Raw genomic sequence first — 25,993 nt, forward strand, 5'->3', positions numbered from 1 at the left:
TTCCGTGATGTGACCGATTTATTTATTTTCCTCAGTTAATATGATATCATGGAAACTGTGCGCACAATAAGGATTACAGTTGTTTCCCATCTGTTTATATGCTGAATCGATCTATACAAATAAGACGTGTCAAATGTTTAAACTCTTGTACCAAATAAATCAACAAAACATGTTTTCTGAGGTTTTAATGGAGAAGAGTTTATCCTTCCCTACTTAATCCTTCAGGATCAAACGGTTACAAAAAGACAAAAGAATCCCTCAAATCTGAAGGTTTCGTGACATCAGCAGAGATGAGAATCATAAAGACTATAATAACTGAAGTCTTACAGTGGTTGGAAAACTACCTTCAGAATCCAGTACAAACTTTCAAAAGGATGATTTATTTCAACAGGTCTTGTAGTTCTTGTCATCTTCCAATACATGGTAGTCCTATGAATCAGTCAGGTGTCAAGTCCACAGTAAGAGTTGAGAGATTTCATTCATTTCTTGGATCACCTGTAACACAGAGGTTCACATCACCGAATCAGTAAAACATTCGAGTTTATTTAGCAAAGGTCTTGTTTGGTTTCAGACTTTGTCTTTGTCATGTTTCATAGAATTTTAAAATACTAATTGCTTGTCTAACAGCACTGATTCATGACACGTGAGAAATGACTGAAGTTCTTTTGGATGAATCTGTCACATATGTGACCCTGGACCATGAAACCAGTAATAAGGGTCAGTTTTTTGAAATTGAGTTTTACACATCATATAAAAGCTGAATAAATAAATGATTCTTATTAACTGACCAAAGTATACAAATGTGAGAAGGATACATTAATGCATGCATTTTAAAGTTAGACTTGTAATTTTGATGTCTTTCCACTATTGAATATATTACACAGTATTAAGTTCAATGACATCAGAAGTAACTGTAATTAAATTACAGGAAAATAAGAGTAATCTCTTTACTTTTCAAGGAAAAAGTAACTAATTACTTAGTAACTAGTTACACCCGACACTGATTGCTACACATATACCCGTGCTACTCAAGACTGCTTTCGGGGTCCAGGGTCACATATGTTTAGATGTATTATTAGACGTATTTACCGTTATTTTTGTACTGTCATGTCTCATTTCTAAATGAAGATAAATTAGAAACTGTTTGTAAAAACATTGTTGTGTTCGTCTCAGATTCGTCACTTCAGCGTTTAGTGCACAAATCGCCGCGTGAACCTGTAGAACATTTATGAAATCAAACATTGACAGTCAGACCGGTGTCGTGGTGTTGGCTGCCGCCGGGCGTCTCTGGTGTTCCTGTCTGATCCGAGACGGCCGTGATCTCAGGTGATGTTTGCTGGCTCTCTGTCATTTCATCACCGCCTTCTGGATCTAAACAAGCACGAGAAGAGATTTCGTGTTCACGTGAGACTTTTCCAAAGGTCACCTCACACGAATGAACATTTGCATGTATATTTTGTAGCTTTAATGAGAATTCTTCTGTATTTCATTTACAATTAGCATTAAAGATTGTATTTGTGTTTGAGAACTTCTAGTCAATTTCTGTATATTTCCTACCTATCAGACATGATAGCTCTCAATTATACTTTTGAATGGCTATAATTAATGTTAAAATAAATAAAAAATAATCAATTTAATAGAGACATCAACGGTACTAATATCAGAATGTTTCCTTTCGTTCATAAAATGATGCTGTTCAAGAAATCTGTTCTTTCTACATTAATTTGGAGATTAAATGTGAAATTATTAGACAAGTATATTTGAAAACATTAATGTTACGTGCGATTAATCGTGATTAATCACAGAAAAAATCTGTGATTAATCAATTAATGTTTTTAATCGATTGACAGCACTAATATTTACTCAAACAACAAAAAAAAGAAGGAATAAAGTGTCATAAGGATGAAAGTCTTCCTTCATTAATTGTAGTTTCAGCCATTTGTTTCTTCATGTATGAACCTGTAGCGTTGACTTCTGTCTGATTCCTCAGCTCATGAAATGATGGAGATCTTGAAGTTTGGAGGTTTTTGAGTTCTTCAAAGCTCTCCTCGGCTTCTACAGACAAAAGAACATTGGCAATTTGATAAGTCATCTCGCAAAACACAACCAACGTTCATTGGGATGTAAAAACGCCTTACAGAAGGTGAAGCACTTATTATATCATGAGCACCTAAATCACAGATGAGCTCATTCTCTGAGCTGATATCTCCAAAGATGAAGTGGATCTTGTCGCGTGCGTGTGCTGCGTTTGAGGAGCCGTGGACGGCGTTCTGTAAGATGTCTTTAGCGAAGCGAGCTCTCAGAGACTCCGGGGCTGTTTCTCTCGCCTCACCGGGATCCGTCGGGCCCATCGCCGCTCTCCATTCATCCACTGCGTTCTCTTTAGTCAAAACCAGCATCGTACACGGACCGCTGTTTCAACATAACCTTCATTTATCTCATCTGCATTCTTTAAGAACAGCGGCGCTCTTGTTAACCGTGATGAAGGGGTTTTTGATAGCAGGGTTTGAGTAAAACTCACCGACACATGTAATCCACTAGCTGGCCGAAGAAGGGTTCATCTCTGTGTTCTTTATAAAATTCTTCGGCCATCTCTCTGGACAGAACCGTGTCCTTCAGACGAGAAACGGTGAATCCTCTGGCCCGAATCTCGTCCAGGATGACCTCTGGTAAAGAGCAGACACAAAGCAATGAAAGATCCGTCTCTCTCTTTAAAACATTGTGTTTTATTCCTGATGAGCTGAAAGTGCTGCTTTGTGTAGTCACGGGGTTTCTCTGTATGAGCCATTGGGCTTCAGGATTCTGTGTAATAAACGCACATTAAGCAGCTGTGAGCGAGTTTCTTGATAAGAAAGCAGACCTTTGTGTTGAGTGTCAGGTTTGATGACGGCCAGCGTTTGTTCTGGAGGGAAGAAGAAGCCGATCTCTCTCTCGGCCTCCTCTGAACTTCCGCTGCCGTGCAGCTGATTTATATTTGAGCTCTCTGAAGAAAACTGAGCTCGCAAACTTCATCAGAAGCACACACAGAGAGAAATGATCAGACCCCAGAGCTCATAACCCGTCACAGACGCATCACAAACACACAGAAATGATCCGATTTAAACAAGCCGAGACTTGACTCGCTACTCTAGATATTCTTTTACCACTCAGGTTCTTCAGTTTTAGCCCGGACCAGATCTTTGGGTCCCAGAATGTTTCTCCAGTGTTCCACACCTCCTTCTTTCACCAGAGCCAATGCCAACACCGGCCCGCTGTCAACAACAACAACAGTCAGTCTTTATTCTGGAATTTACTCAAATGACTATTTTTAAGCCACTTGAGCGGTCTATATTATTCCAAATCTGCCTGACTTTCTTTCTTCTGCAGAACACAAACAAGAAGATATTTTGAAGAACGTTGATAATCGAACAACACTGAACCTCATTGACTTCCATTGTTGGAACGCAAAACCACTGAGACATTTCTCAAAATATCTTCTTTTGTGTTTCACTGAAGAAAGAGTCGCATACAGATTTACAACCACACAGAGAATAAATGAAGACGTCATTTTTATCACCTTCGAGTTGTGTTTAAATGTCTTTATTCTGATGAACACAGAGAAAGATATTTGTAAGAATGCGTATAACCAAACAGATCTCAACATGCATTGACTCCCATAGTAGGAAAAATACAACGGTAGTCAAAAGTGCCCCAGAACAAAAAAAACGATCAAGTAATTTTTCCTACTATGGGGGGCGAGATCTGTTTGGTTACAAGCATTCTTCCAAATATCTTTCTCCGTGTTCATCAGAACAAAGACATTTAGACACATTTGAAACAGCTCGAAGGCGAGTAAATGATGACAGAATTTTCGTTTTTGGGTGAACTGTCCCTTTAAGGAGGTTTTGTGCATGTTACCTGGTCATGTTCTCAAGTAGGTTGGGGAAGTATTCTTCGTCCTGGTGAGAGCTGTAAAACTGTCTCACCTGTTCATCAGACAGCATCACCTCTTTCTGCATAGCCACTGTGAAACCTGCCGCATGAATCCGGGCCAAGATCTCCTCTAGAAAAAACATACCGATGTAATTATACACTTCAGAGGGCTAATAATCTGGATTTGAGATCTTCAGTAATATTGACTTTTGATTGGAGACTTGACTAATCTGAGCTCAGTTTGACACATCGTTGACGTCTCTTCTGAAGCTCTAATGACATTTGTGAGACCTTTCTGGAGGAACAAATGAGACTTAAGCAAAGTTCTCCATTTGCTCTCCATTTAATCTCATTGGTGTCTAGGAGAAATAACTGAGATATTAAAGGGACAGTTCACCCAAAAATGAAAATCCTGTCATCATTTACTCTCCCTCATGTCATTACATACCTGTATAAATCACATGTTCTGATGAACACAGAGAAAGATATTTGGAAGAATGTTAACAATTTTCGATTCTGTGAAAACTGAAATGGTGGTCAAAAAGTGCCCCAGAACTGTTTGTGTTCCCAAATTCTTCAAATATCTCACTTTGTGTTCAACAGAACAACAAAATATACCATCTTTTTTTCCTACTATGGTAGTGGATGATGTCACAGAACTGAACAAAGAAATTTAAACAGGTTTGAAACAACCTGAGGGTGAGTTAATGATGACAGATGTTTTATTTCACTTTAATGAGATCTCATCTGTGATTTGTTGCGTATGGGTTTGTAAGATGTCTTCAGTCGTGTGTAAATCAGCTTGTGTCTATCAGTACTTCAGCACACGCTTTGGTATTAAAACACTCATGGAACGCAGGAGCATGTGAGTTCGCCCACGAGGCCGAACGCAGACGTAATGTTGGCACGTGCCTCTGTTTTCCCTGGCAGCGTCTGGACGGATGAGCGCCAGCGTCCTCTCCACATGCTCCTGTTCCGGCCCGGCCTGCTCCGAGCCCGGGTCCGCCATCGCCATCCTGAAGTTTGGGAAGAAGAACGCCAGCTCCCTGCTGGCCACCTCTCTGTCGCGGCTGCCGTGCAGGGCGTTGAAAACGCTCGCGGTGCCGTACTGCGCCCGCAAGCTGAAGAACAGACCACAGCCAATGAGAAAGAGGAAAGCGGGAGAGTTGGAATGGATGGATGGAGAGAGAGAGAGGGGAACAGATGGTCTCTCTGTGGGTTCTCAGGCGGGGCAGGGTGTGTGTGGGGGGCAGAAGGCCACAGGATGTGCTCGTGCTAAAACTGATACTGCGGAAATCTGGGAGCACAATATGGAACGCAAAAAATCCCACAAAACCTCTAGAAATCGACATTTAACTGCAAATTTCTTTTAAGATTACACCTGAAAAACAGCCTCCGTGTTCAGGCTGTTGAGAGAGCGCCCCAAAAAAACTTCTTTTGGAATATAGAAGAAATATTTTGAGTAAATATATATCGCATCAACATTAATGTAATGAATTAAAACATTTAACATCTTCAAATTTTATTTTAAATTTAAAAAGTTTTATTACTTCATAAATTCAGTACAAAAATGTTAGCATATGCTAACAGTGCACTTTTTGCATAATGGTAATAAGAATAAAAATAAAACATTTATATTTGGACATTTTAAAATGTGTTAGATGTGTGTTATGTGTAGATTTGCTTTTGTCAAAGTTTTATAATATTATTTTGGGCATGTAGGTCATCTTATTTTAAACCGGTTATTTTAGTTTACTGAAATTAAAACTTTGAAAATGTTCCTGTTCATTGAAATCAAATCAAATATTGAACTAAAATGTTTTGGAAAAACTTAACTCAAGGAAAAATTGAAATGATGCCTCAAAAATGAACTGAAGTAAGTTTAAAGCAGTAAAATGATAACAATAAACAAAAACTAAAATAAAAATGAATTAATCTTATATATAGCACCATTAAAAATAAACCAATAAATTATAAAATGACAAAAGCATATACCACAATTGCTATAACTTGAACTAAAATTAACACAAAAACAAAAAAGCTAAAAATAAAAGCTAATTTAAAATATTACTAAAACTAAAATCAAAGCTATAATAACTCTGCTGTATATATATATATATATATGTAATTATATTTGTAATTTTTTAGGTGGACAGGTCATTGTATTGTGTCTAATGTCAGACTGCTCGCGTTGATGTGTTTCTATATACAGTATTTCTGTCTGTGGTGGTCAGGCACCTGTCCGGCTGTTTTCTCTTGGCATCCTCGACGTCCGGTGGTCCGATGAATTCCCGCCAGGCTGGAATGACGTCGTCACAACCGTCCGCTTTACAAATGACCAGCACATGAGACGGACCGCTCGACATAAACCGAACGAGCTCCTGAAAGTAAGACTTGAAATATACAAACAAATACACGACACGTTTACATGACAGTCAGCTGTTCTGCCATCACACATCATCACTTCATGCAGTAAACACACAGAGAATCTTGAGATGTTTCATCGTTTACCTCAGAGGATTTGTGCTGATAGAAGTCTTGAGCTTCTGCCTCTGTCAAAGTTTTCTCCTCGTGGGCCAAAAGGACAAATCCTGCATCCTGAATCTGTCAAAAGAAAAACATCGTATGAGATACTACCCCTTGAAAAAAGAAGTTTATTCAAGTGTGCTGTTAGTATACTTCATAAAAAAAAGACAAAGAAAAAGTATACTATCAGTCGGTTTTATGTAGCTCTCAGAAAACCCAGGAAATGTTTACAACTGAAGTACACTTGAAAAAACTAAACGAAAGGCCAATTTAATCCCAAGTAGCACTGAAACCGCACGCTTACCAATAAACCAGTAAGTATACTAAAAAATAGACTTTGCTTAAGTATACTTAATAAAACTGAGCTTGTTTTTGTGAGGGAAATGAAAGGGCGTTTATCATCTTCATATTGATGGCATCAGTGATGAGACGTGGTTGTGTTTGGTACCTTCATAATGATCTCATGGGTTCTGCCGTGTGCAACCACGTCTGGTTTTATTATCGCCACCGTGAACGACTTATCAGCAGGAACTGAAACAGAGAAAGAGTGCCGCTGAATTCAGTCAACAGGACCGAGAGACAGTGAGTTTAATCTGCTGCGAGGATGAGTACCAAACACATCTTCATCATCCGTGTGATCTTCATTCAACTCTTCATCTTCAACTAAACCTTCATCTTTCACCTGAAACACAAACGTCATCTCTTTCGTGTCGTCATTAAAACAGACAGAGCAACAGTATGCTTCGGGAACTCAGTGGATGTTCTGACCGGTCTGCGCGCAGCTCCGTGTTCCAGCACGTTCTTCTCTTTATTCAGTTCTTCCTGTATGGTGGTCTGCAGGAGAGGAGCGTTTGGCCCGCGCAGAACCGCCACCAACTCATCACCCTTCAACAAACCATCATCAACACTGACTTTAACCATCACACCAAACGCACCACTGGCATGAACAAACTGTCACGTGTGCTTCAAGCTCATTTTACTTCCGTACACTAAGTCAAATTCAGCTAGATTTGATCTATTTTTAAGATCACTAGTATTACTAGTATACTTGTAAGTGTACTATATCAGTGCTACTTGGGACTACAGTAAATTGGCCCACTTTAGTTCATAACAGTGTACTTTTAAGTATACTACTTTTAAATCAACTAGTTACAGTTTTTAGTTTGTACTACTAGTTCAACACTTGTAGCACATTTCTTTCATCTGATGAAACATTTATTGTAGCACATTTATCAGCTAACTAGGCTACACTTTGAAGTATACTCTGTTTTGAAGTATTTGTTTATACGTTTCCTTAACGTCTCACTTATAGTTCACCATTCATAGATTATTTTTGCACTTTAAGTATACCATGTGCCTATTTAGGTATGAATACTTATTTATACTTGAAATATACTGTTGAGTGCACCTGAAGTAGATTTCTATGGTCACTACGTGCAATGTGAGAAAAGTATTTAATAGACTACTCAATCAAAAGTGCAAACATAACTCATTTACAAAACTGTTTGTTTACATTTTTGGGGTAAATGTTAAAGTATGTCACAATGCAAAAAGGCTTTTATTATCTTTAGGCAATTCTTCTTTCATTTTTGAAATTTTATTTAATGATCATTAGATATTAGGAGATTCACCAATTTATTATATGCTGGCTATCAAATCACAAAAATGTAAACGTAAAAAAATTGATAGGTCCCACAGAGACGTGCAATGTACAAACATACGGAGACGGACCGCATAAAACAGAAAGGTGGGTTCACATTTCCCTCTGTACTTCTCCAGAGCATCAATCCCATCCGCCTCGGCCTGCGGGTTGATAAGACAGCGTCAGCGTGGCAGACATGTCGACATTTGAAATGATTGTTTGTGTGAAATCTCCTCTCTAGACCGGCTTGTCTTACCGTGGCGAAATGCAGCAGATCGTCTCCCAGCTCGTTCTTTATTTTCCTGAAGAGACTGACGACGGCCCGACAGGGGCCGCACCACCTCTGGTACACATCCACCACTGACGGACACAAAATACAACCGCACGATTCACGCTGAGAGACAGACACTACACTTAATGTGCATTCACATGCATCAGACGCACATAAAAACATCTGCCTGTCGAAACATTAGACAGAAAACAACACCCTCAGTGTCATCTTCAGACAGATGATGCTGGAACTCCATTCGCTTCTCTGAGCCGTGTGTTGTACTGACTCTGACAGTAAACCGGCCGGGATCAATGTGGGATCATGCATGTCTGTTCACCTAAAGCACACCATCATGAAAATGAACCATGGTTTTATTCTAGTAAAAGTGGTGGATTACCATTTGTATAACCACGGTTTTTCTATAAGTCAGTTTGTATTTCAGATGTTCTATAGATCATCTCAGGAGATGCTCTGAGTTTAGTCAAATGCCTTGTGAACGCAGAACTTTGCAGGTTCACTTTAGTTTGACATTGTCTATTATTCCAAATAAGTTGTGTAGGCTACATTGACATTGAAACTAGATGATGTTTGTCTATTCTTTAGTCTCTCATTGTATGTTGCAAGGATATCTGCTTATGATAATAATATAATAATTCAAATATTGATTAAAATATAATATGAATGTTAATATAAAAATATTGGCCTTAATATTCATATTATTAGTACTGTAAATGATCAGATCCAAAGTAAGTTTCTCGCTACTTGAGTAGTTTTTTCTTTACATACTTTTTACTTAATTTTTAAAATAGTTACTTTTATGTGAGTAACAATTTCTCTAGTTTTCTATTTGGTCTTTTGTACTCAATACTTCATTATACTTTAGGTATACTTGGCTTCCTGTAGTTGTGTTTAGTCTTTTGATTGAGTAGCCTATTAAATACTTTTTAACAGTTGTTTATACTGTCTTATAAACGGACATGTTCAAGTTTATATTGTTGTTATGGCCGTTAAGTAGTAAATATACCACATAAAGTATATACTTAGAAAATAAAATTTAATTGAACTTAATTTACATTTATCACAATTTTGCATTGTTGCAAAGGAGCTTTACATATATTTAGGTTACTGTGAACTTTACTTGTTTTGTAAGTTTATGGTACTATGGTTAACTGTATGTTTACCGTGGTTTAACTATATGAATCATGTTTTAGGGTTATTTGCGGTAAACCAAAAACATAATTTTCGTAACAGACGTAGAGTAATATACACTCACACACCTGTTAAGCCCTTCGTTGCCAAAACTTCACCCCATTGTTCATCGTCATTAATATTGACCTGAAAATAAAACGACAAAAGACAAAAAAAAACCGGGTTATTTCTTGCCATCGAAACTCATATTCAGTTTAATATCGATACAGTACAAACCTGTAAGCTAATCTCCTTCTTTTTCCCAGCCATGACACTGTCTGATTGAAAACTACACGATCAGAAGAGGTTTGTGGTCTAAATATCAGTTGTAATGTTTGAGCTGTTGGTAATTTTGTTTAAAAAAAACTATCTGCACTGGGCAAACGTGCACATGCGCAGAGCGAGCTGTTTTGCGTTCTCGTTGCTTGGCAGCCGCGTTTTAACCGCGTCACCTCCGCCATCTGCTGGACGGTGCGTGTAAGGCAGCTTTACCAGAGACTCCACAGATGGCTGTTAGCTTTATTTAGCTGTTATTTGATGTCTGTATTGTTACTAGACAGGTAACAAACAGTTCGCTAAAAAATACTACTAAATGTTTGAATAATTTACTAATATTTTAATACTTTTTTTAATATTCACTAATAAATTCCTGTTGTTATTAAAAAATTAATTATTATTCCTATTCCTAAAGCAGGCAAACAAAGATATAGCGAGAACACAGGAACTTGACTTTTCCATAGGCAAAATTAAATTGTTAAAGAAATACACTACCAGTCAAATGTTTAGGAACGTACTTTTCATTGTCTACATTTTCATGTGTAAAGAAATATTAGTAAAGAAAGACATTATCTCTGTGAAATAACACACATGGAAGTTTAGGAATGTTGAACAAATCAAACATTTAAGAAGAAAATCATTTATAAACAATGGCACTTTATCTGTCAGTGACACACGAACGCTTTGATGTAAAGAATTCTTGTTAACAGGAGCATAACCTGACACAAGCTTTTTAAAATTACACTGTAAACTAAAATGTAAACATAAATACACAAAATTATAATCATTATATTTGTTAACACAGCATGATGAAAAAGACAAATGTGTGTATATTTAGTTGATTTATTAAGTAAACATCTACACTACCACCAAGCAGTAATCAAACACCGTTAATCTATTACACACGTGTATATGAGGAACACAAATGGCACATGTCTTGTGGAACGCAAACAAAAACTGATGTGCGAACCGCTACTAGCTGTTCAAGTTTTAATGCACATTCACATTTCTGTAATACAGACAAGTGGTTTAGTAACTAGAGAACTTTAAACACAGATTAATGCAATGCATTCAACTTAAGCCGGCTGGAGCTTTAGATACTGGAATGTAAAGTGATTTTCATCAGGATTCTTCACAGATATTCAGACAGTGAGCTGTACAACTTCTTTAACCAAAGACGTTAAAGCACCAATATCAGGCAGCAGTGATGAGAGTCCCATGCAGTACCACTGATCGCCACTGGCGGCAGTAGAGGCACTGAACGACTCCGGTTCCACACCCGCAGCAGCCAAAACTCCTGAAAACAAACATCAGAGGACACTTCAGGGGCCCGTTTCAGAAAGGAGGTTTAGTGAAAACTCTGAGTATATTAACCCTGAAATGAGGGAAACTCTGGGTTTTCCGTTTCAGAATGTGAGGTATGTCAAACCTGAGAAAGCGGGGTAACTCAAGCCCGTTTCTAAAGGAGAGGTATCTTATACTCAGAGTCAGTAACCATAGTAACTTACTCTGTGAACCTAACCTGGTCGGGAGCAGGTTTTCTTTGGTAAACCCAGAGTTTATTTCGATCTCCTCCCCCTTTTAAAGCGCAAGTGGTGTAACTCATCCATTCATTCATTAATACAGTCATTCATGGCACACATTTTGATTACACAGAGACCATCTCAGTGACTTATACTGTATGTCATATGTGCTTTTATAGAGGATTCATGAAGAGGCTGCATTAATTCATTGGAATGTACTTTGATTTCAGGAGAGCACCGAGTAGAATTTTGTCATTTCCCTGTGCATTTTTATTAAAACTGTACCGTTTTTCTTTACAGTGAATTAGATGTATCAAAATATATCTCATCCATCCTTACACATAAATAAAGTGCATGAATAAAGAAATGAATAAATACAGACATACATGCAGAAATGAAGCGATAAAGGTAATAAACAAGTAAATTTGACATGCAGCCATTCCAAGTGAAATCTGTTCAGAGCAGGAGTCGAACCGGCGATCAGTCTAACTTTGCACGAGAGTCTGACGCCCTACAGGTGTCCTATACACCATGACGTCTTACTTGCATAACTAGAGCACTCATGGCGAGTGAGAACATACGATTTTTTTATTATTTCTGTTGTTTCATTCATTTAATGATTAATTTATTTGTTTATTGGTATCAATTTATTAATTTAAACTTAAGTCATTTTCAGGACATCAGTAAATCGAGCGGAAAGTGTGCCTCACTCTCATGTGCTTTCTGCCGCCATGTTGCTTTTTTTGGTGCTGTTGCCATGGTGAATCGTGCTATCTTCGCTCAATTGATGATGGCTTTTTAAATCAATGGTGCACACGCGTAACCTAGAGTGAACTTACTCAGAGTGGATTGAACTAATTGAAATCACCTGTTCTGAAACCGAAAACTCAAGAGTTGCGATTCTCTGAGTAAATCAACTCAGAGTTCACATTTTAACTCGGTGTTGGTTGAACCTACTTATTGAAACAGGCCCCTGGAGGAGGTTTAATACCCCTACAATTGTGTAACCATAAAGACAAAAATCCTAGATGCATAAGAATGTTTTCTCATCATAAGTCTGTCAATGACAAAGTCATCTGAGAAACTTGGACCTTATAGTAATTATTATGCGTAAACGTGTCTTTACCGGTTACAGAGAGCAGGAGTTCACTGGAAGTCGTAGCCTTGAAGAAGATCAAATGTCCGCTCAGAGGAACGGGCTGTCGAAACACGCTTTCATTCAGCTCCAACAGCACCGGGACACCCGCCTGTACCGACCCGACGGCTTTATAGCGAATGCTGTTCATCCAGACCTCCACCGCACAGGCCGCCCGAACACCAGACTCCTCATGAGACGTCTTCACCTGGAGGTTTGTGAGACAGAGTCAAAAACACCACCACGTGTCTGAAAAAGATTCTTCTAGTCAAAGGGCTGGGTGATGTACCAAACATTCCTTATATATTTGGTTTCTACAGTGACATCTGTGTCAGACTAGTGTCATGATCTCTGACAAATAAATATGTTTTCAGCTCTAGTTCACTATAGAGAGAGAGAGAGAGAGAGATACTACAGATGTTTTGTGAGGTAGTCTTACCGTAATTCCCGTCTCTGCTGCGAGGGGTACAGCGTTCACCAGGTTGGGTCCATTCTGAGGACTTTCACTTAGAAGACCAACAACAGCTGCTGAACTCAGAAACCCAGTGGACATCTTCAAGCATTCTCCTGGACACCAAAAAAGATTACCATTAGGGTTGGGTATCCTTTGTTTTTTATCCATTCCGATTCTGCTTATCGATTTCAATTTTTAGCGATTCCCAGTTTCGATTCCACAGTTGGAAGTAAAACATTTAGATATCAACCTGTATGGTCATTTAGCTGCTTATTGACTTGTTTGCAAATTATATATATATATATATATATATATGAGCATTGTTTTGTGAAGCTGAACTACATCATGGTTAAACTGTTGTAACTATAATAAATCTATGCATTAAAAAGCACAGGAACCACAAATTAACCAAAGTTGAATATGCTTACTACAGAAAAAATATTGTTCGTTTTCATAATGGCTTTTACTGCGATATCAGCAGATCACGCAACGCGTGTACTTTTCTGAAAATATGCACACAGGAATTGATAAGAGGGATTCAAATTTTAATCTCAAGCATCCGATTCCTATTTATTTTGTTTCCGATTCCAAATTGGAATGGATTTTCGATTCCCAACCCTAATGAAGAGTTTGGTTCCAAAATGAGATGACTCCGTTTTAAAAATCATGTTTTTATTGTGTTTTATTGTGTTAGTTAGCTGTATTTTTTTAGTTATTATGTCTTAAATCAAAACAAACCAACTGCAGTTTGATTGATATTAAAGGGGTCATATGTCACGGCTAAAACGAATATTATGGTTTGTTTTAGATGCGATGCATTGTGTATTCACGATTTAAGGTTGAAAAACGCTGTATTTTCCACATACCGTGCATGTTTGTATCTCCTCTTTGTCCCGCCTCTCTGAGACGCTCTGATTTTACGCCAGAATGTTTACGCCACAATCAGAATGTTCATTTTTGATTAAACAAATGGTTTCAATAATTCACATACCGAGTGATGTAACATGGACGTGACTGTACGGTGCTTTAGAAGCCGCGCAGGCCTTCAACACTCCACCCAGAGATTCTCCCAATCTGATCCACTGATGAGAGCCCGGAGAGAACGTCCCGGCCAACACCTGAGCGTTCACCTGCAGGTAAAAAACAAACAATAATACATAGTAAATCATTAAAGAACGTCATCTTAGTTACGTTCATGTTGATTTAGTTAAATCAGTGGACCTCAAATTCCAGACACCCCCAGCACTGAACACTATCCTCTTATTCACGCTTTTATACGGCTATTAAAAACACACATGAACTTAAGAACTCACAGCTCCCACTAAAGCCTTTCCTCTGACCACATCCACAATCTGTAGAGCGATGTCCCTCCCACATCTGGCCTGAGCTTCTTTAGTGCTGGCGCCCAGATGAGGACAGCTGATGGCGTTCGGGTGATTCAGCAGAGTCCGATCTTTTGGAGGCTCCTGAAAGAAAAGTCAGTAGCATTTTTGTATGTATCGATTTGATTGTGTTTGATGTTTTAAATCAAAAGAAAGAAGCTGAAACTAATGGTCAAGCTCTCACCTCCACGAATACATCCAGGCCCGCTCCTCCACACTGTCCTGACTCCAGAGCCCGGAGCAGAGCGGCTTCATCGATGATCCCCCCACGAGCACAGTTGACCACCTTCACACCTTTCTTACATTTGGCAAACGAGTCATCGTTGAGGAGACCTGCGTAGCAAAGTACCGATGTTACTTGAGAGGAAGTCTAGCGTGTGAAAAGCAACCCGTCAGGTTGTGGTGGCGTGTACCTGTGGTGGCGGGCATGAGGGGAGTGTGGACCGTGATGTAGTCACACTGCGGCCAAAGCTGCTCCAGAGACATCTGCTCCACCCCCCAGCCGGCAGAAACATCCGGAGGGGTTATGGGGTCGTAACCAATTGTCTGTCAGGGACGGAACGGAAACCTTTTAGTGTAGCTATAACATTCAGAGGAAACACCATTTGAGGAGACGGTGTGTCTTACCCTCATGCCGAACGACTGCATTCTTGTCGCCACCTCTTTGCCGATTCTTCCGAGCCCCACGATTCCGAGAACTTTGCCGTAGAGCTCAGTGCCCATGAACTGCGAAATCACGAGCAAAACACTCAGGCGGTGTGATGCCATACGTTCAGCGATCACAAGTGATTAGTGACGACTGAGTTAACGCACACAGAGAAAGCTTGTGTTTGGAATACCAGAGGCCGGATTCACAAAACATTCTTCTTCAATTCTAATCTAAGAAAAAAGTTAGGAAAGTTATGTATTCCCCCCAAAAAAGTTCTTGAAATTTTTCTTAAGATTGAAATTCTCGAAACAAAAGCTGCCGTAAATGTCCTCTTAAAATGAAGACAGCCTCACGGTTGTCTTAAATCTCAAAAGGCAAGATGTTTAATACATGTATTTGGTTGTTTCACATTCAACGAGTATTGTATTGAGCCAGAATCATAATTTTGATGTTAACTTGCCATTAAGGAATATTTATATTGATGTAGCAATGATAAGGTCTAGGTCCCCTACTTTAGCTTTCATTATTAAAAACAAATGGCTTATTACATTATTCTGGAACAAAGTGACTCGAAACGGAGACGGTCACACATATTATGGCGTAGTAACACAAAAAGTCTTATATTAATAAGTAAACATTTTTAATGCTTGCTAACATTTTAGCTAACATGCGATCGTAAATGCTGTTTAACACAGCACATGCTAATATATAGAGGCTATATAAGAACGTGAGATGCTTGTTACACACAAAGTTTATTGTATAGATAAACATATACAGTTACCACACGAGCAAGCGAGTGCGATCATATTTAATGAAGTTTTTAAGAAATGTTTGAGAAGCGCACTTACGAACATTCTTACAAACTTCCTATAATTTATCTTAAGAACAATATCATATTTTGTCTAAAAGTCCTCGCGAACCGGAAGTTGCGATCGTTTTAACTTCCATATTTTGACGCATTTCGAATGGGAAAAATAATGGGCGTGGCTTTCGTCTTTCACTGCGATTTGATTGGATGTATAAAAACAGCCGTTGCGTTTTGAAACGGAACTGGCAGCAGACTGACAATTGAAGGGGAGGAGTTAACGGATGCTCCGCCCAAGCCGTCTAACATACGTCGTTTAAGATGGATAGTCACTCACTACAGGACGGAAGTGCATTTTCAGATTTTAACTAAAGATTATGAGGACACAAATTTAAAAAAGAGAATGCCTCACATTAATAAACTATTAACAATAAACGCTGCAATAATTAATGAAAAGATAGGCATTGTCATTTTTAATTTCACTGGGACTTTAAGAACAGTTTTGTGAATCTGGCCCCAGATTTCTGTAGTATACAGTATGTGCATAGTAAGCTGATTTTCTGTTTTAATACCCAGATGACGCAATAAATTTTGCCAAAATGTGTAATGTGCAACAAAACACATTGCAACTGTATCCCAGAATGCAACTGGAGCGAGGACAGGTGAGCTTGTACCTTTTTACGATCCCATTTTCCATCCTTCATTGACATAGCAGCCTGTGGAATATGTCTAAAATATGCAGAAAATACAATTTATTGTAGGAATTTAATAGGGACAGAAAATCAGAATTAAAAGAAATACATTTTACATTGAGTGATGTAACCCACATAAACATGAAATCTTGATTTATTTGCAGCTGCTTTAAGGATTTCTGCTGTATGTGAAATGAGAAACGGGGCTTTGTTCGAAGATTTTTTTTAGATTTATATTTAAGGACTTCCATCCTTAAATATAATATTTTTTGCAAATCTAATATGAAAATTTACCATGGTTTAAGCAAAGTAAACATTGTTTTTGCTTTTGAGGTAAAACCATAGCAACCACAAATTTACTATATTTGCTATGGCCTTACCACATCAATCATGGAATTAAACTATAGTAGTCAATATACCACCTTACAAAGTTACAGAGTAATCTTAATACAGTTTATGGCCTATATTGCTTGTATTTTACCTTGACAAGCTCATGATAAGAGCACAAGTCAGTTCAGCAGCACTGATGGTGTTTCCATTGGGAGTGCTGTAAAATAAGAGAGAGCGTAAACGAGCTTTTACTGCAAATGAATATGAAAACCAGAAGTGAAAAACTGAAAATTTGTGCTCCACAGAAGAAAGAAAAGAGTCAGAGAACACAGAGGTGAGTAAATGATGAAAGCACACAGAATATAGAGCGTGCTTCATTACTTCATCACAATGATTCCTCTTTTAGTTGCTGCATCCACATCCACATTGTCAACTCCGGTTCCGGCCCGTCCAATGACCTTCAGCTTACTTCCAGCGTTGATGACGTCAGCCGTGACTTTGGTGGCAGATCGGACAACTAAACCATCATATTTCTGCAGCAAACATGACATATAGGGTTTGAAATATGTAGAGTAATCCAAACTCTTTTAAGCAATGTTGATTCAAGTGATATAATACTGAAAAGGTGCTTCATCCATGTTGGATTCATCATCTGTATTCAGTGTAAACTGCAGTATATTTACTTCGGTAAAGGTAAAAAAACACTATAGTAACAAAGGGCATGGGTTATAGGGAATGCACATATTGATAAAATGCATGTTGTAACCTGATTGCAAGTCATTTTGGATAAAATCGTCTGCCAAATGCATAAATAAATTGATTCGTGCATTCATTCATTCATTCATTCACTCACTCACGCATGCAGGTACAGGCTGCTGTTGCATCAGATTCTTGAAAGGGAGGGGGGGTGAAACAGTCACACACAAACCTACTTCACAACATACAACCAAGACTTACAAACATGAATGTTTATCACCTATTGCTGATGTGAACGGCGGCTTTTCAAAGCGCGAGAACTTACTTCTGAAGTGAATCATTTAAATAATCATTTACCTGAATCTCTGCCATCAACTCCTCTTTACTCATCGGATGTTTCTCCGTCACTTCTATGCCGTTTTCCTGCAGGATCGTTTTACAACACGGATCGACGCTTTCACTGATCAAAACGCTTTTTACACACACCGTAGCCATGACTTCTAAATCACACAAACTTCACGAACTGACTGAATCAAACTTCTGATGCTGCGTAGCGTCTTTTCGAGCTGCCTGTTAAACTCCGCCCCTCATACGTCACGACACCCTCTCCAAAATTTCCTTCGAGAAGTAACCCTGTGGGTGTGAAATAGCGCTATTTAAATAAATTGAATCGAATTGAATGTCAACGATTTATTTATCTAACAGCCAAATTCTAAAGGTTTCAATTACAAACACCATTGTGTCTTCCTCTCAATATTAGATCTTCCCCTTCTGTCTCCATTTCCCTAAAAACATATCTGTATTGTGAGTGTTTTAATTGAAGATGTTTATATCTTTACATATGTCTCTATGGTTTTGATCCAGTGTGCTAATTTTGCTTTTCTTTTTCTTTTAAATAGTATTTTAATATATCTGTACAGCACTTTGGCTATAACTTCCGTTGTTTGAAATGTGCTTTATAAAATAATAAACTAAACTAAACTAAACCATTGTGAAATATTAGTTGTTTACCATTAAAAACATGTTATTGCATGTTTGTCACATTATAGGCCTACTTTAAAAGTTTACATTATTTGGATTGAAGAGATACGTGAATGTTTGAACTTGGTATAACTGATGAGACATTTTTTTATATTGTCTTCCGTATCTCATCATCTTTTAGGGGTTTTGTTTTTGTAAGGTACTCTTCTATATAAATATTCTTTTTATTTTCTTTAAATTTCTGTGTTTTTTAAAACATTCTAAAATCTATGTTTATTCTTAATTTACTGTTATTTTGAATTGTGATATCATTATGATTTTAAATCATTCACTTGTAATGCTAGACTGCTGGCTCTTTAAGGATTCACGTGACGTGTTGAGCTCGGCGCGGTTGCCAGGGTAACACTGCAACAAAAGTGTAAATGGTTGCCGGGCAACGCAGGGACGAGAGCTCGCAAATGTTCCCAGCGTTAACCAAGTTTGTCTTGAAGGAAAGAAGGAATAATACCAATATTTATGAATAAATAATATTATCATTAATATTATTAAAAGGCAGTTAAAATGTCAGCAGCCTCGATAACAGCTGGTGTTGTTCAGTACGGGCGGAGAAAAGGATCGGGTAAACAAGGTAAAATTGACTATACTTAAATCGTTTCTAACTGTCCAGAGCACAAAAACATGTTATATTTACCTGTGATATATGTTGTTAAATACGATTTAATATAGGTATAGAAGCAAATCGACCTCCAGACCTTCGTCAAGTGGCCGTTTTATCCAAATCGGATTGGTTGCGGATTCAGGACAGTGTGAACGGAGTAAATCAACACAATCAGAGTTTAATTGAAGCACGAGAACAGAGGGAGGCGCTGCACGTGCGCTCTAAAGAAGTGGTCAAACACTGGTCTAACACCATCGCTGTAAGTATAAACATACAGTATGTTTGAACTCTTTCGTTTTATTTACTTCTTGGGAGTAAGTTAAAGGTGACAACTTTTTCAGATGGTGTTGATTTCACATTCATTTTCCCCACATGTGTGTCATTCAGAGAGCTCTAAACCAAACCAGCTTTGAGATTCATAACATAATTTTTATTTTAGTGTGCTTTATTGGAATGACAAAAAATGCACACGTGTCTTTCCAAAGCATTTGCAGCTGCATAGAAAACCGAATAAAGTAAAATATAATAATGATGTATGTAAATACACTGAAAAAATAACTTGTAGAATTTACTTAATAAAATCCTCGTAACAATTTGCACGAAAATTTTCAAGTAAAAGTTGCTGCTATAATTCTTCTAATAAATTTACTAATCAGAATAAAGTAAATTCTACTTATTAAATACATTTAGTTTTTGTTAAAATATCAAGTAACTGTTACTTAAAGTAAACAAAAAAAATACACTGAACAAAATCATTTGCCTAACTCACGGAACACTTACTTCCATATTGATGTTTTTACAATAGATGGTCAAGTAAGAAGAGACTGGTTACAGTTACTGCTCAATAAGGATAACCACTCACTTCATGCCTACTGTCGTGCCTCCCTCAGCCTAGGCACAATCACCCCTCTTCTGAACAACGGTAAACTTAAAAAACCCTAAACTTAAAAATAATACCAAAACTCTACTAAATCTCAAAGATAAATCAACACAAAACACGAACAAGTCTTTCTTTTTACTGAAAAACACTTAAAATGGCAGTTAATCTTGAAAATTAATCTCCTAATGCAGTCAGATACAAAGCATGCTGGGAACTACAGCCAAGGTAGTTATATCTAAAAATTATTGCTGTAGTCTCAACACAAAATAAATAAGTAAACTTAATTTGACCAATTTAAATGGGTTTAACATAATAAAATTGAGTTGGATTTACTTAATAATTTGTTCAATTAAAATCACTCAAACAAAATAATTAAAATCTAAACAGCCAAAATTAGTAGATTTAATTACCAAGATTTTTACGTTATTTGAACTATTTTTTTGTTAAAAACAGGAATATCATTATATTAAGGATATTTTAATCATTTCTTGTCATAAAATCGTCTAAGGCACATCATATTTTTTTCAGTGAGGCTCGCCAGACATTAAACCAGCTCGTCCTGCACCTGGGCAGCACCGACATTTGGGCCATCGGTGCACCCGGGAGATATGAAACAAAATGAGATCATGAAAGGCAAGCGTTTAAACTACACTATTTCAGTGTTTTCGTAAACCTGCCCCTGAAATTACTGCCGCTTCGCGTCCCCCTCCGTCGCGATTGTCCCGGGGTCGCAATCGTGTTTCCCTGTCGCTGGTGTACATACTTTCTGCTGATAACTCACCCCCACTTTTAAAACCACTGCGTATTCTTTAATAAAATCAACACATTTGTAATCATTAACGTAACTCTGGGATTGTTNTGTTTTTATTGTGTTTTATTGTGTTAGTTAGCTGTATTTTTTTAGTTATTATGTCTTAAATCAAAACAAACCAACTGCAGTTTGATTGATATTAAAGGGGTCATATGTCACGGCTAAAACGAATATTATGGTTTGTTTTAGATGCGATGCATTGTGTATTCACGATTTAAGGTTGAAAAACGCTGTATTTTCCACATACCGTGCATGTTTGTATCTCCTCTTTGTCCCGCCTCTCTGAGACGCTCTGATTTTACGCCAGAATGTTTACGCCACAATCAGAATGTTCATTTTTGATTAAACAAATGGTTTCAATAATTCACATACCGAGTGATGTAACATGGACGTGACTGTACGGTGCTTTAGAAGCCGCGCAGGCCTTCAACACTCCACCCAGAGATTCTCCCAATCTGATCCACTGATGAGAGCCCGGAGAGAACGTCCCGGCCAACACCTGAGCGTTCACCTGCAGGTAAAAAACAAACAATAATACATAGTAAATCATTAAAGAACGTCATCTTAGTTACGTTCATGTTGATTTAGTTAAATCAGTGGACCTCAAATTCCAGACACCCCCAGCACTGAACACTATCCTCTTATTCACGCTTTTATACGGCTATTAAAAACACACATGAACTTAAGAACTCACAGCTCCCACTAAAGCCTTTCCTCTGACCACATCCACAATCTGTAGAGCGATGTCCCTCCCACATCTGGCCTGAGCTTCTTTAGTGCTGGCGCCCAGATGAGGACAGCTGATGGCGTTCGGGTGATTCAGCAGAGTCCGATCTTTTGGAGGCTCCTGAAAGAAAAGTCAGTAGCATTTTTGTATGTATCGATTTGATTGTGTTTGATGTTTTAAATCAAAAGAAAGAAGCTGAAACTAATGGTCAAGCTCTCACCTCCACGAATACATCCAGGCCCGCTCCTCCACACTGTCCTGACTCCAGAGCCCGGAGCAGAGCGGCTTCATCGATGATCCCCCCACGAGCACAGTTGACCACCTTCACACCTTTCTTACATTTGGCAAACGAGTCATCGTTGAGGAGACCTGCGTAGCAAAGTACCGATGTTACTTGAGAGGAAGTCTAGCGTGTGAAAAGCAACCCGTCAGGTTGTGGTGGCGTGTACCTGTGGTGGCGGGCATGAGGGGAGTGTGGACCGTGATGTAGTCACACTGCGGCCAAAGCTGCTCCAGAGACATCTGCTCCACCCCCCAGCCGGCAGAAACATCCGGAGGGGTTATGGGGTCGTAACCAATTGTCTGTCAGGGACGGAACGGAAACCTTTTAGTGTAGCTATAACATTCAGAGGAAACACCATTTGAGGAGACGGTGTGTCTTACCCTCATGCCGAACGACTGCATTCTTGTCGCCACCTCTTTGCCGATTCTTCCGAGCCCCACGATTCCGAGAACTTTGCCGTAGAGCTCAGTGCCCATGAACTGCGAAATCACGAGCAAAACACTCAGGCGGTGTGATGCCATACGTTCAGCGATCACAAGTGATTAGTGACGACTGAGTTAACGCACACAGAGAAAGCTTGTGTTTGGAATACCAGAGGCCGGATTCACAAAACATTCTTCTTCAATTCTAATCTAAGAAAAAAGTTAGGAAAGTTATGTATTCCCCCCAAAAAAGTTCTTGAAATTTTTCTTAAGATTGAAATTCTCGAAACAAAAGCTGCCGTAAATGTCCTCTTAAAATGAAGACAGCCTCACGGTTGTCTTAAATCTCAAAAGGCAAGATGTTTAATACATGTATTTGGTTGTTTCACATTCAACGAGTATTGTATTGAGCCAGAATCATAATTTTGATGTTAACTTGCCATTAAGGAATATTTATATTGATGTAGCAATGATAAGGTCTAGGTCCCCTACTTTAGCTTTCATTATTAAAAACAAATGGCTTATTACATTATTCTGGAACAAAGTGACTCGAAACGGAGACGGTCACACATATTATGGCGTAGTAACACAAAAAGTCTTATATTAATAAGTAAACATTTTTAATGCTTGCTAACATTTTAGCTAACATGCGATCGTAAATGCTGTTTAACACAGCACATGCTAATATATAGAGGCTATATAAGAACGTGAGATGCTTGTTACACACAAAGTTTATTGTATAGATAAACATATACAGTTACCACACGAGCAAGCGAGTGCGATCATATTTAATGAAGTTTTTAAGAAATGTTTGAGAAGCGCACTTACGAACATTCTTACAAACTTCCTATAATTTATCTTAAGAACAATATCATATTTTGTCTAAAAGTCCTCGCGAACCGGAAGTTGCGATCGTTTTAACTTCCATATTTTGACGCATTTCGAATGGGAAAAATAATGGGCGTGGCTTTCGTCTTTCACTGCGATTTGATTGGATGTATAAAAACAGCCGTTGCGTTTTGAAACGGAACTGGCAGCAGACTGACAATTGAAGGGGAGGAGTTAACGGATGCTCCGCCCAAGCCGTCTAACATACGTCGTTTAAGATGGATAGTCACTCACTACAGGACGGAAGTGCATTTTCAGATTTTAACTAAAGATTATGAGGACACAAATTTAAAAAAGAGAATGCCTCACATTAATAAACTATTAACAATAAACGCTGCAATAATTAATGAAAAGATAGGCATTGTCATTTTTAATTTCACTGGGACTTTAAGAACAGTTTTGTGAATCTGGCCCCAGATTTCTGTAGTATACAGTATGTGCATAGTAAGCTGATTTTCTGTTTTAATACCCAGATGACGCAATAAATTTTGCCAAAATGTGTAATGTGCAACAAAACACATTGCAACTGTATCCCAGAATGCAACTGGAGCGAGGACAGGTGAGCTTGTACCTTTTTACGATCCCATTTTCCATCCTTCATTGACATAGCAGCCTGTGGAATATGTCTAAAATATGCAGAAAATACAATTTATTGTAGGAATTTAATAGGGACAGAAAATCAGAATTAAAAGAAATACATTTTACATTGAGTGATGTAACCCACATAAACATGAAATCTTGATTTATTTGCAGCTGCTTTAAGGATTTCTGCTGTATGTGAAATGAGAAACGGGGCTTTGTTCGAAGATTTTTTTTAGATTTATATTTAAGGACTTCCATCCTTAAATATAATATTTTTTGCAAATCTAATATGAAAATTTACCATGGTTTAAGCAAAGTAAACATTGTTTTTGCTTTTGAGGTAAAACCATAGCAACCACAAATTTACTATATTTGCTATGGCCTTACCACATCAATCATGGAATTAAACTATAGTAGTCAATATACCACCTTACAAAGTTACAGAGTAATCTTAATACAGTTTATGGCCTATATTGCTTGTATTTTACCTTGACAAGCTCATGATAAGAGCACAAGTCAGTTCAGCAGCACTGATGGTGTTTCCATTGGGAGTGCTGTAAAATAAGAGAGAGCGTAAACGAGCTTTTACTGCAAATGAATATGAAAACCAGAAGTGAAAAACTGAAAATTTGTGCTCCACAGAAGAAAGAAAAGAGTCAGAGAACACAGAGGTGAGTAAATGATGAAAGCACACAGAATATAGAGCGTGCTTCATTACTTCATCACAATGATTCCTCTTTTAGTTGCTGCATCCACATCCACATTGTCAACTCCGGTTCCGGCCCGTCCAATGACCTTCAGCTTACTTCCAGCGTTGATGACGTCAGCCGTGACTTTGGTGGCAGATCGGACAACTAAACCATCATATTTCTGCAGCAAACATGACATATAGGGTTTGAAATATGTAGAGTAATCCAAACTCTTTTAAGCAATGTTGATTCAAGTGATATAATACTGAAAAGGTGCTTCATCCATGTTGGATTCATCATCTGTATTCAGTGTAAACTGCAGTATATTTACTTCGGTAAAGGTAAAAAAACACTATAGTAACAAAGGGCATGGGTTATAGGGAATGCACATATTGATAAAATGCATGTTGTAACCTGATTGCAAGTCATTTTGGATAAAATCGTCTGCCAAATGCATAAATAAATTGATTCGTGCATTCATTCATTCATTCATTCACTCACTCACGCATGCAGGTACAGGCTGCTGTTGCATCAGATTCTTGAAAGGGAGGGGGGGTGAAACAGTCACACACAAACCTACTTCACAACATACAACCAAGACTTACAAACATGAATGTTTATCACCTATTGCTGATGTGAACGGCGGCTTTTCAAAGCGCGAGAACTTACTTCTGAAGTGAATCATTTAAATAATCATTTACCTGAATCTCTGCCATCAACTCCTCTTTACTCATCGGATGTTTCTCCGTCACTTCTATGCCGTTTTCCTGCAGGATCGTTTTACAACACGGATCGACGCTTTCACTGATCAAAACGCTTTTTACACACACCGTAGCCATGACTTCTAAATCACACAAACTTCACGAACTGACTGAATCAAACTTCTGATGCTGCGTAGCGTCTTTTCGAGCTGCCTGTTAAACTCCGCCCCTCATACGTCACGACACCCTCTCCAAAATTTCCTTCGAGAAGTAACCCTGTGGGTGTGAAATAGCGCTATTTAAATAAATTGAATCGAATTGAATGTCAACGATTTATTTATCTAACAGCCAAATTCTAAAGGTTTCAATTACAAACACCATTGTGTCTTCCTCTCAATATTAGATCTTCCCCTTCTGTCTCCATTTCCCTAAAAACATATCTGTATTGTGAGTGTTTTAATTGAAGATGTTTATATCTTTACATATGTCTCTATGGTTTTGATCCAGTGTGCTAATTTTGCTTTTCTTTTTCTTTTAAATAGTATTTTAATATATCTGTACAGCACTTTGGCTATAACTTCCGTTGTTTGAAATGTGCTTTATAAAATAATAAACTAAACTAAACTAAACCATTGTGAAATATTAGTTGTTTACCATTAAAAACATGTTATTGCATGTTTGTCACATTATAGGCCTACTTTAAAAGTTTACATTATTTGGATTGAAGAGATACGTGAATGTTTGAACTTGGTATAACTGATGAGACATTTTTTTATATTGTCTTCCGTATCTCATCATCTTTTAGGGGTTTTGTTTTTGTAAGGTACTCTTCTATATAAATATTCTTTTTATTTTCTTTAAATTTCTGTGTTTTTTAAAACATTCTAAAA

The 25,993-nt window shown here is 38.0% G+C and overlaps 4 protein-coding genes across 7 annotated transcripts; 1 reads left to right on the forward strand and 3 right to left on the reverse strand.

The window, feature by feature from the left end:
- Positions 1–4: 4 nt before the first annotated feature.
- Positions 5–9,907, reverse strand: nme9 (NME/NM23 family member 9). Of its 4 annotated transcripts, none has more exons than XM_057336448.1 (18): positions 9,777–9,907; positions 9,629–9,686; positions 8,337–8,440; positions 8,170–8,241; positions 7,207–7,323; positions 7,051–7,120; positions 6,887–6,969; positions 6,424–6,516; positions 6,151–6,293; positions 4,825–5,033; positions 3,898–4,042; positions 3,144–3,251; positions 2,861–3,006; positions 2,522–2,666; positions 2,171–2,412; positions 1,960–2,055; positions 1,255–1,371; positions 5–495 (listed from the first exon to the last, which is right to left on the reverse strand). In XM_057336448.1, exons 1-18 carry the CDS (start codon positions 9,807–9,809, stop codon positions 476–478), a joined length of 2,001 nt encoding a protein of 666 aa, XP_057192431.1. In that variant the 5' UTR covers positions 9,810–9,907; the 3' UTR covers positions 5–475. The 4 variants fall into 4 exon arrangements, 3 of the variants coding, with proteins under 3 accessions (XP_057192431.1, XP_057192432.1, XP_057192430.1); XM_057336447.1 differs by having other exon boundaries at positions 7–495; positions 6,151–6,305; XR_008963155.1 differs by lacking the exons at positions 5–495; positions 2,171–2,412 and having other exon boundaries at positions 1,257–1,371; positions 6,151–6,305.
- Positions 9,908–10,325: 418 nt separating this feature from the next.
- Positions 10,326–18,081, reverse strand: LOC130556151 (D-3-phosphoglycerate dehydrogenase-like). Its single transcript, XM_057336889.1, has 12 exons — positions 17,839–18,081; positions 17,167–17,318; positions 16,937–17,002; positions 16,438–16,492; positions 14,937–15,035; positions 14,723–14,855; positions 14,494–14,642; positions 14,241–14,393; positions 13,919–14,057; positions 12,913–13,040; positions 12,465–12,681; positions 10,326–11,112 (listed from the first exon to the last, which is right to left on the reverse strand). Exons 1-12 carry the CDS (start codon positions 17,974–17,976, stop codon positions 10,958–10,960), a joined length of 1,584 nt encoding a protein of 527 aa, XP_057192872.1. The 5' UTR covers positions 17,977–18,081; the 3' UTR covers positions 10,326–10,957.
- An 817-nt stretch (positions 18,082–18,898) lies between these two features.
- Positions 18,899–20,027, forward strand: LOC130555234 (cilia- and flagella- associated protein 210-like). The gene is made up of 3 exons (XM_057335280.1): positions 18,899–19,090; positions 19,189–19,379; positions 19,926–20,027. The coding sequence occupies exons 1-3, from the start codon at positions 19,024–19,026 to the stop codon at positions 19,935–19,937; spliced, it is 270 nt and encodes an 89-aa protein (XP_057191263.1). The 5' UTR covers positions 18,899–19,023; the 3' UTR covers positions 19,938–20,027.
- A 920-nt stretch (positions 20,028–20,947) lies between these two features.
- On the reverse strand, positions 20,948–25,348 carry phgdh (phosphoglycerate dehydrogenase). Its single transcript, XM_057336208.1, has 9 exons — positions 25,104–25,348; positions 24,432–24,583; positions 24,202–24,267; positions 23,703–23,757; positions 22,202–22,300; positions 21,988–22,120; positions 21,759–21,907; positions 21,506–21,658; positions 20,948–21,322 (listed from the first exon to the last, which is right to left on the reverse strand). Exons 1-9 carry the CDS (start codon positions 25,239–25,241, stop codon positions 21,176–21,178), a joined length of 1,092 nt encoding a protein of 363 aa, XP_057192191.1. The 5' UTR covers positions 25,242–25,348; the 3' UTR covers positions 20,948–21,175.
- Positions 25,349–25,993: the final 645 nt, after the last annotated feature.

Source organism: Triplophysa rosa, linkage group LG6 (assembly GCF_024868665.1).
Source record: "Triplophysa rosa linkage group LG6, Trosa_1v2, whole genome shotgun sequence".
NCBI classification, from domain to species: domain Eukaryota; kingdom Metazoa; phylum Chordata; class Actinopteri; order Cypriniformes; family Nemacheilidae; genus Triplophysa; species Triplophysa rosa.

Bases quoted from the DNA above. Each gene is read 5' to 3' on its own strand.
- nme9 (XM_057336447.1), bottom strand. From the start codon at position 9,809: ATGGCTGGGAAAAAGAAGGAGATTAGCTTACAG. The intron at 6,306-6,423 runs GTAAACGATGAA...GTATATTTCAAG, and splicing joins ATCAGCACAAATCCTCTGAG to TCTTACTTTCAGGAGCTCGT. The intron at 496-1,254 runs GTCTGACTGTCA...TCTGTGTTACAG, and splicing joins CAGCCAACACCACGACACCG to GTGATCCAAGAAATGAATGA.
- LOC130556151 (XM_057336889.1), bottom strand. From the start codon at position 17,976: ATGGCTACGGTGTGTGTAAAAAGCGTTTTGATCAGTGAAAGCGTCGAT. The intron at 14,856-14,936 runs GTAAGACACACC...CGTCCCTGACAG, and splicing joins TGCAGTCGTTCGGCATGAGG to ACAATTGGTTACGACCCCAT. The intron at 14,058-14,240 runs GTGAGTTCTTAA...TTTTACCTGCAG, and splicing joins GAAAGGCTTTAGTGGGAGCT to GTGAACGCTCAGGTGTTGGC.
- LOC130555234 (XM_057335280.1), top strand. From the start codon at position 19,024: ATGTCAGCAGCCTCGATAACAGCTGGTGTTGTTCAGTACGGGCGGAGA. The intron at 19,091-19,188 runs GTAAAATTGACT...GATTTAATATAG, and splicing joins AAAAGGATCGGGTAAACAAG to GTATAGAAGCAAATCGACCT.
- phgdh (XM_057336208.1), bottom strand. From the start codon at position 25,241: ATGGCTACGGTGTGTGTAAAAAGCGTTTTGATCAGTGAAAGCGTCGAT. The intron at 24,268-24,431 runs GTAATGAAGCAC...CTTATTTTACAG, and splicing joins AGAGGAATCATTGTGATGAA to CACTCCCAATGGAAACACCA. The intron at 22,121-22,201 runs GTAAGACACACC...CGTCCCTGACAG, and splicing joins TGCAGTCGTTCGGCATGAGG to ACAATTGGTTACGACCCCAT.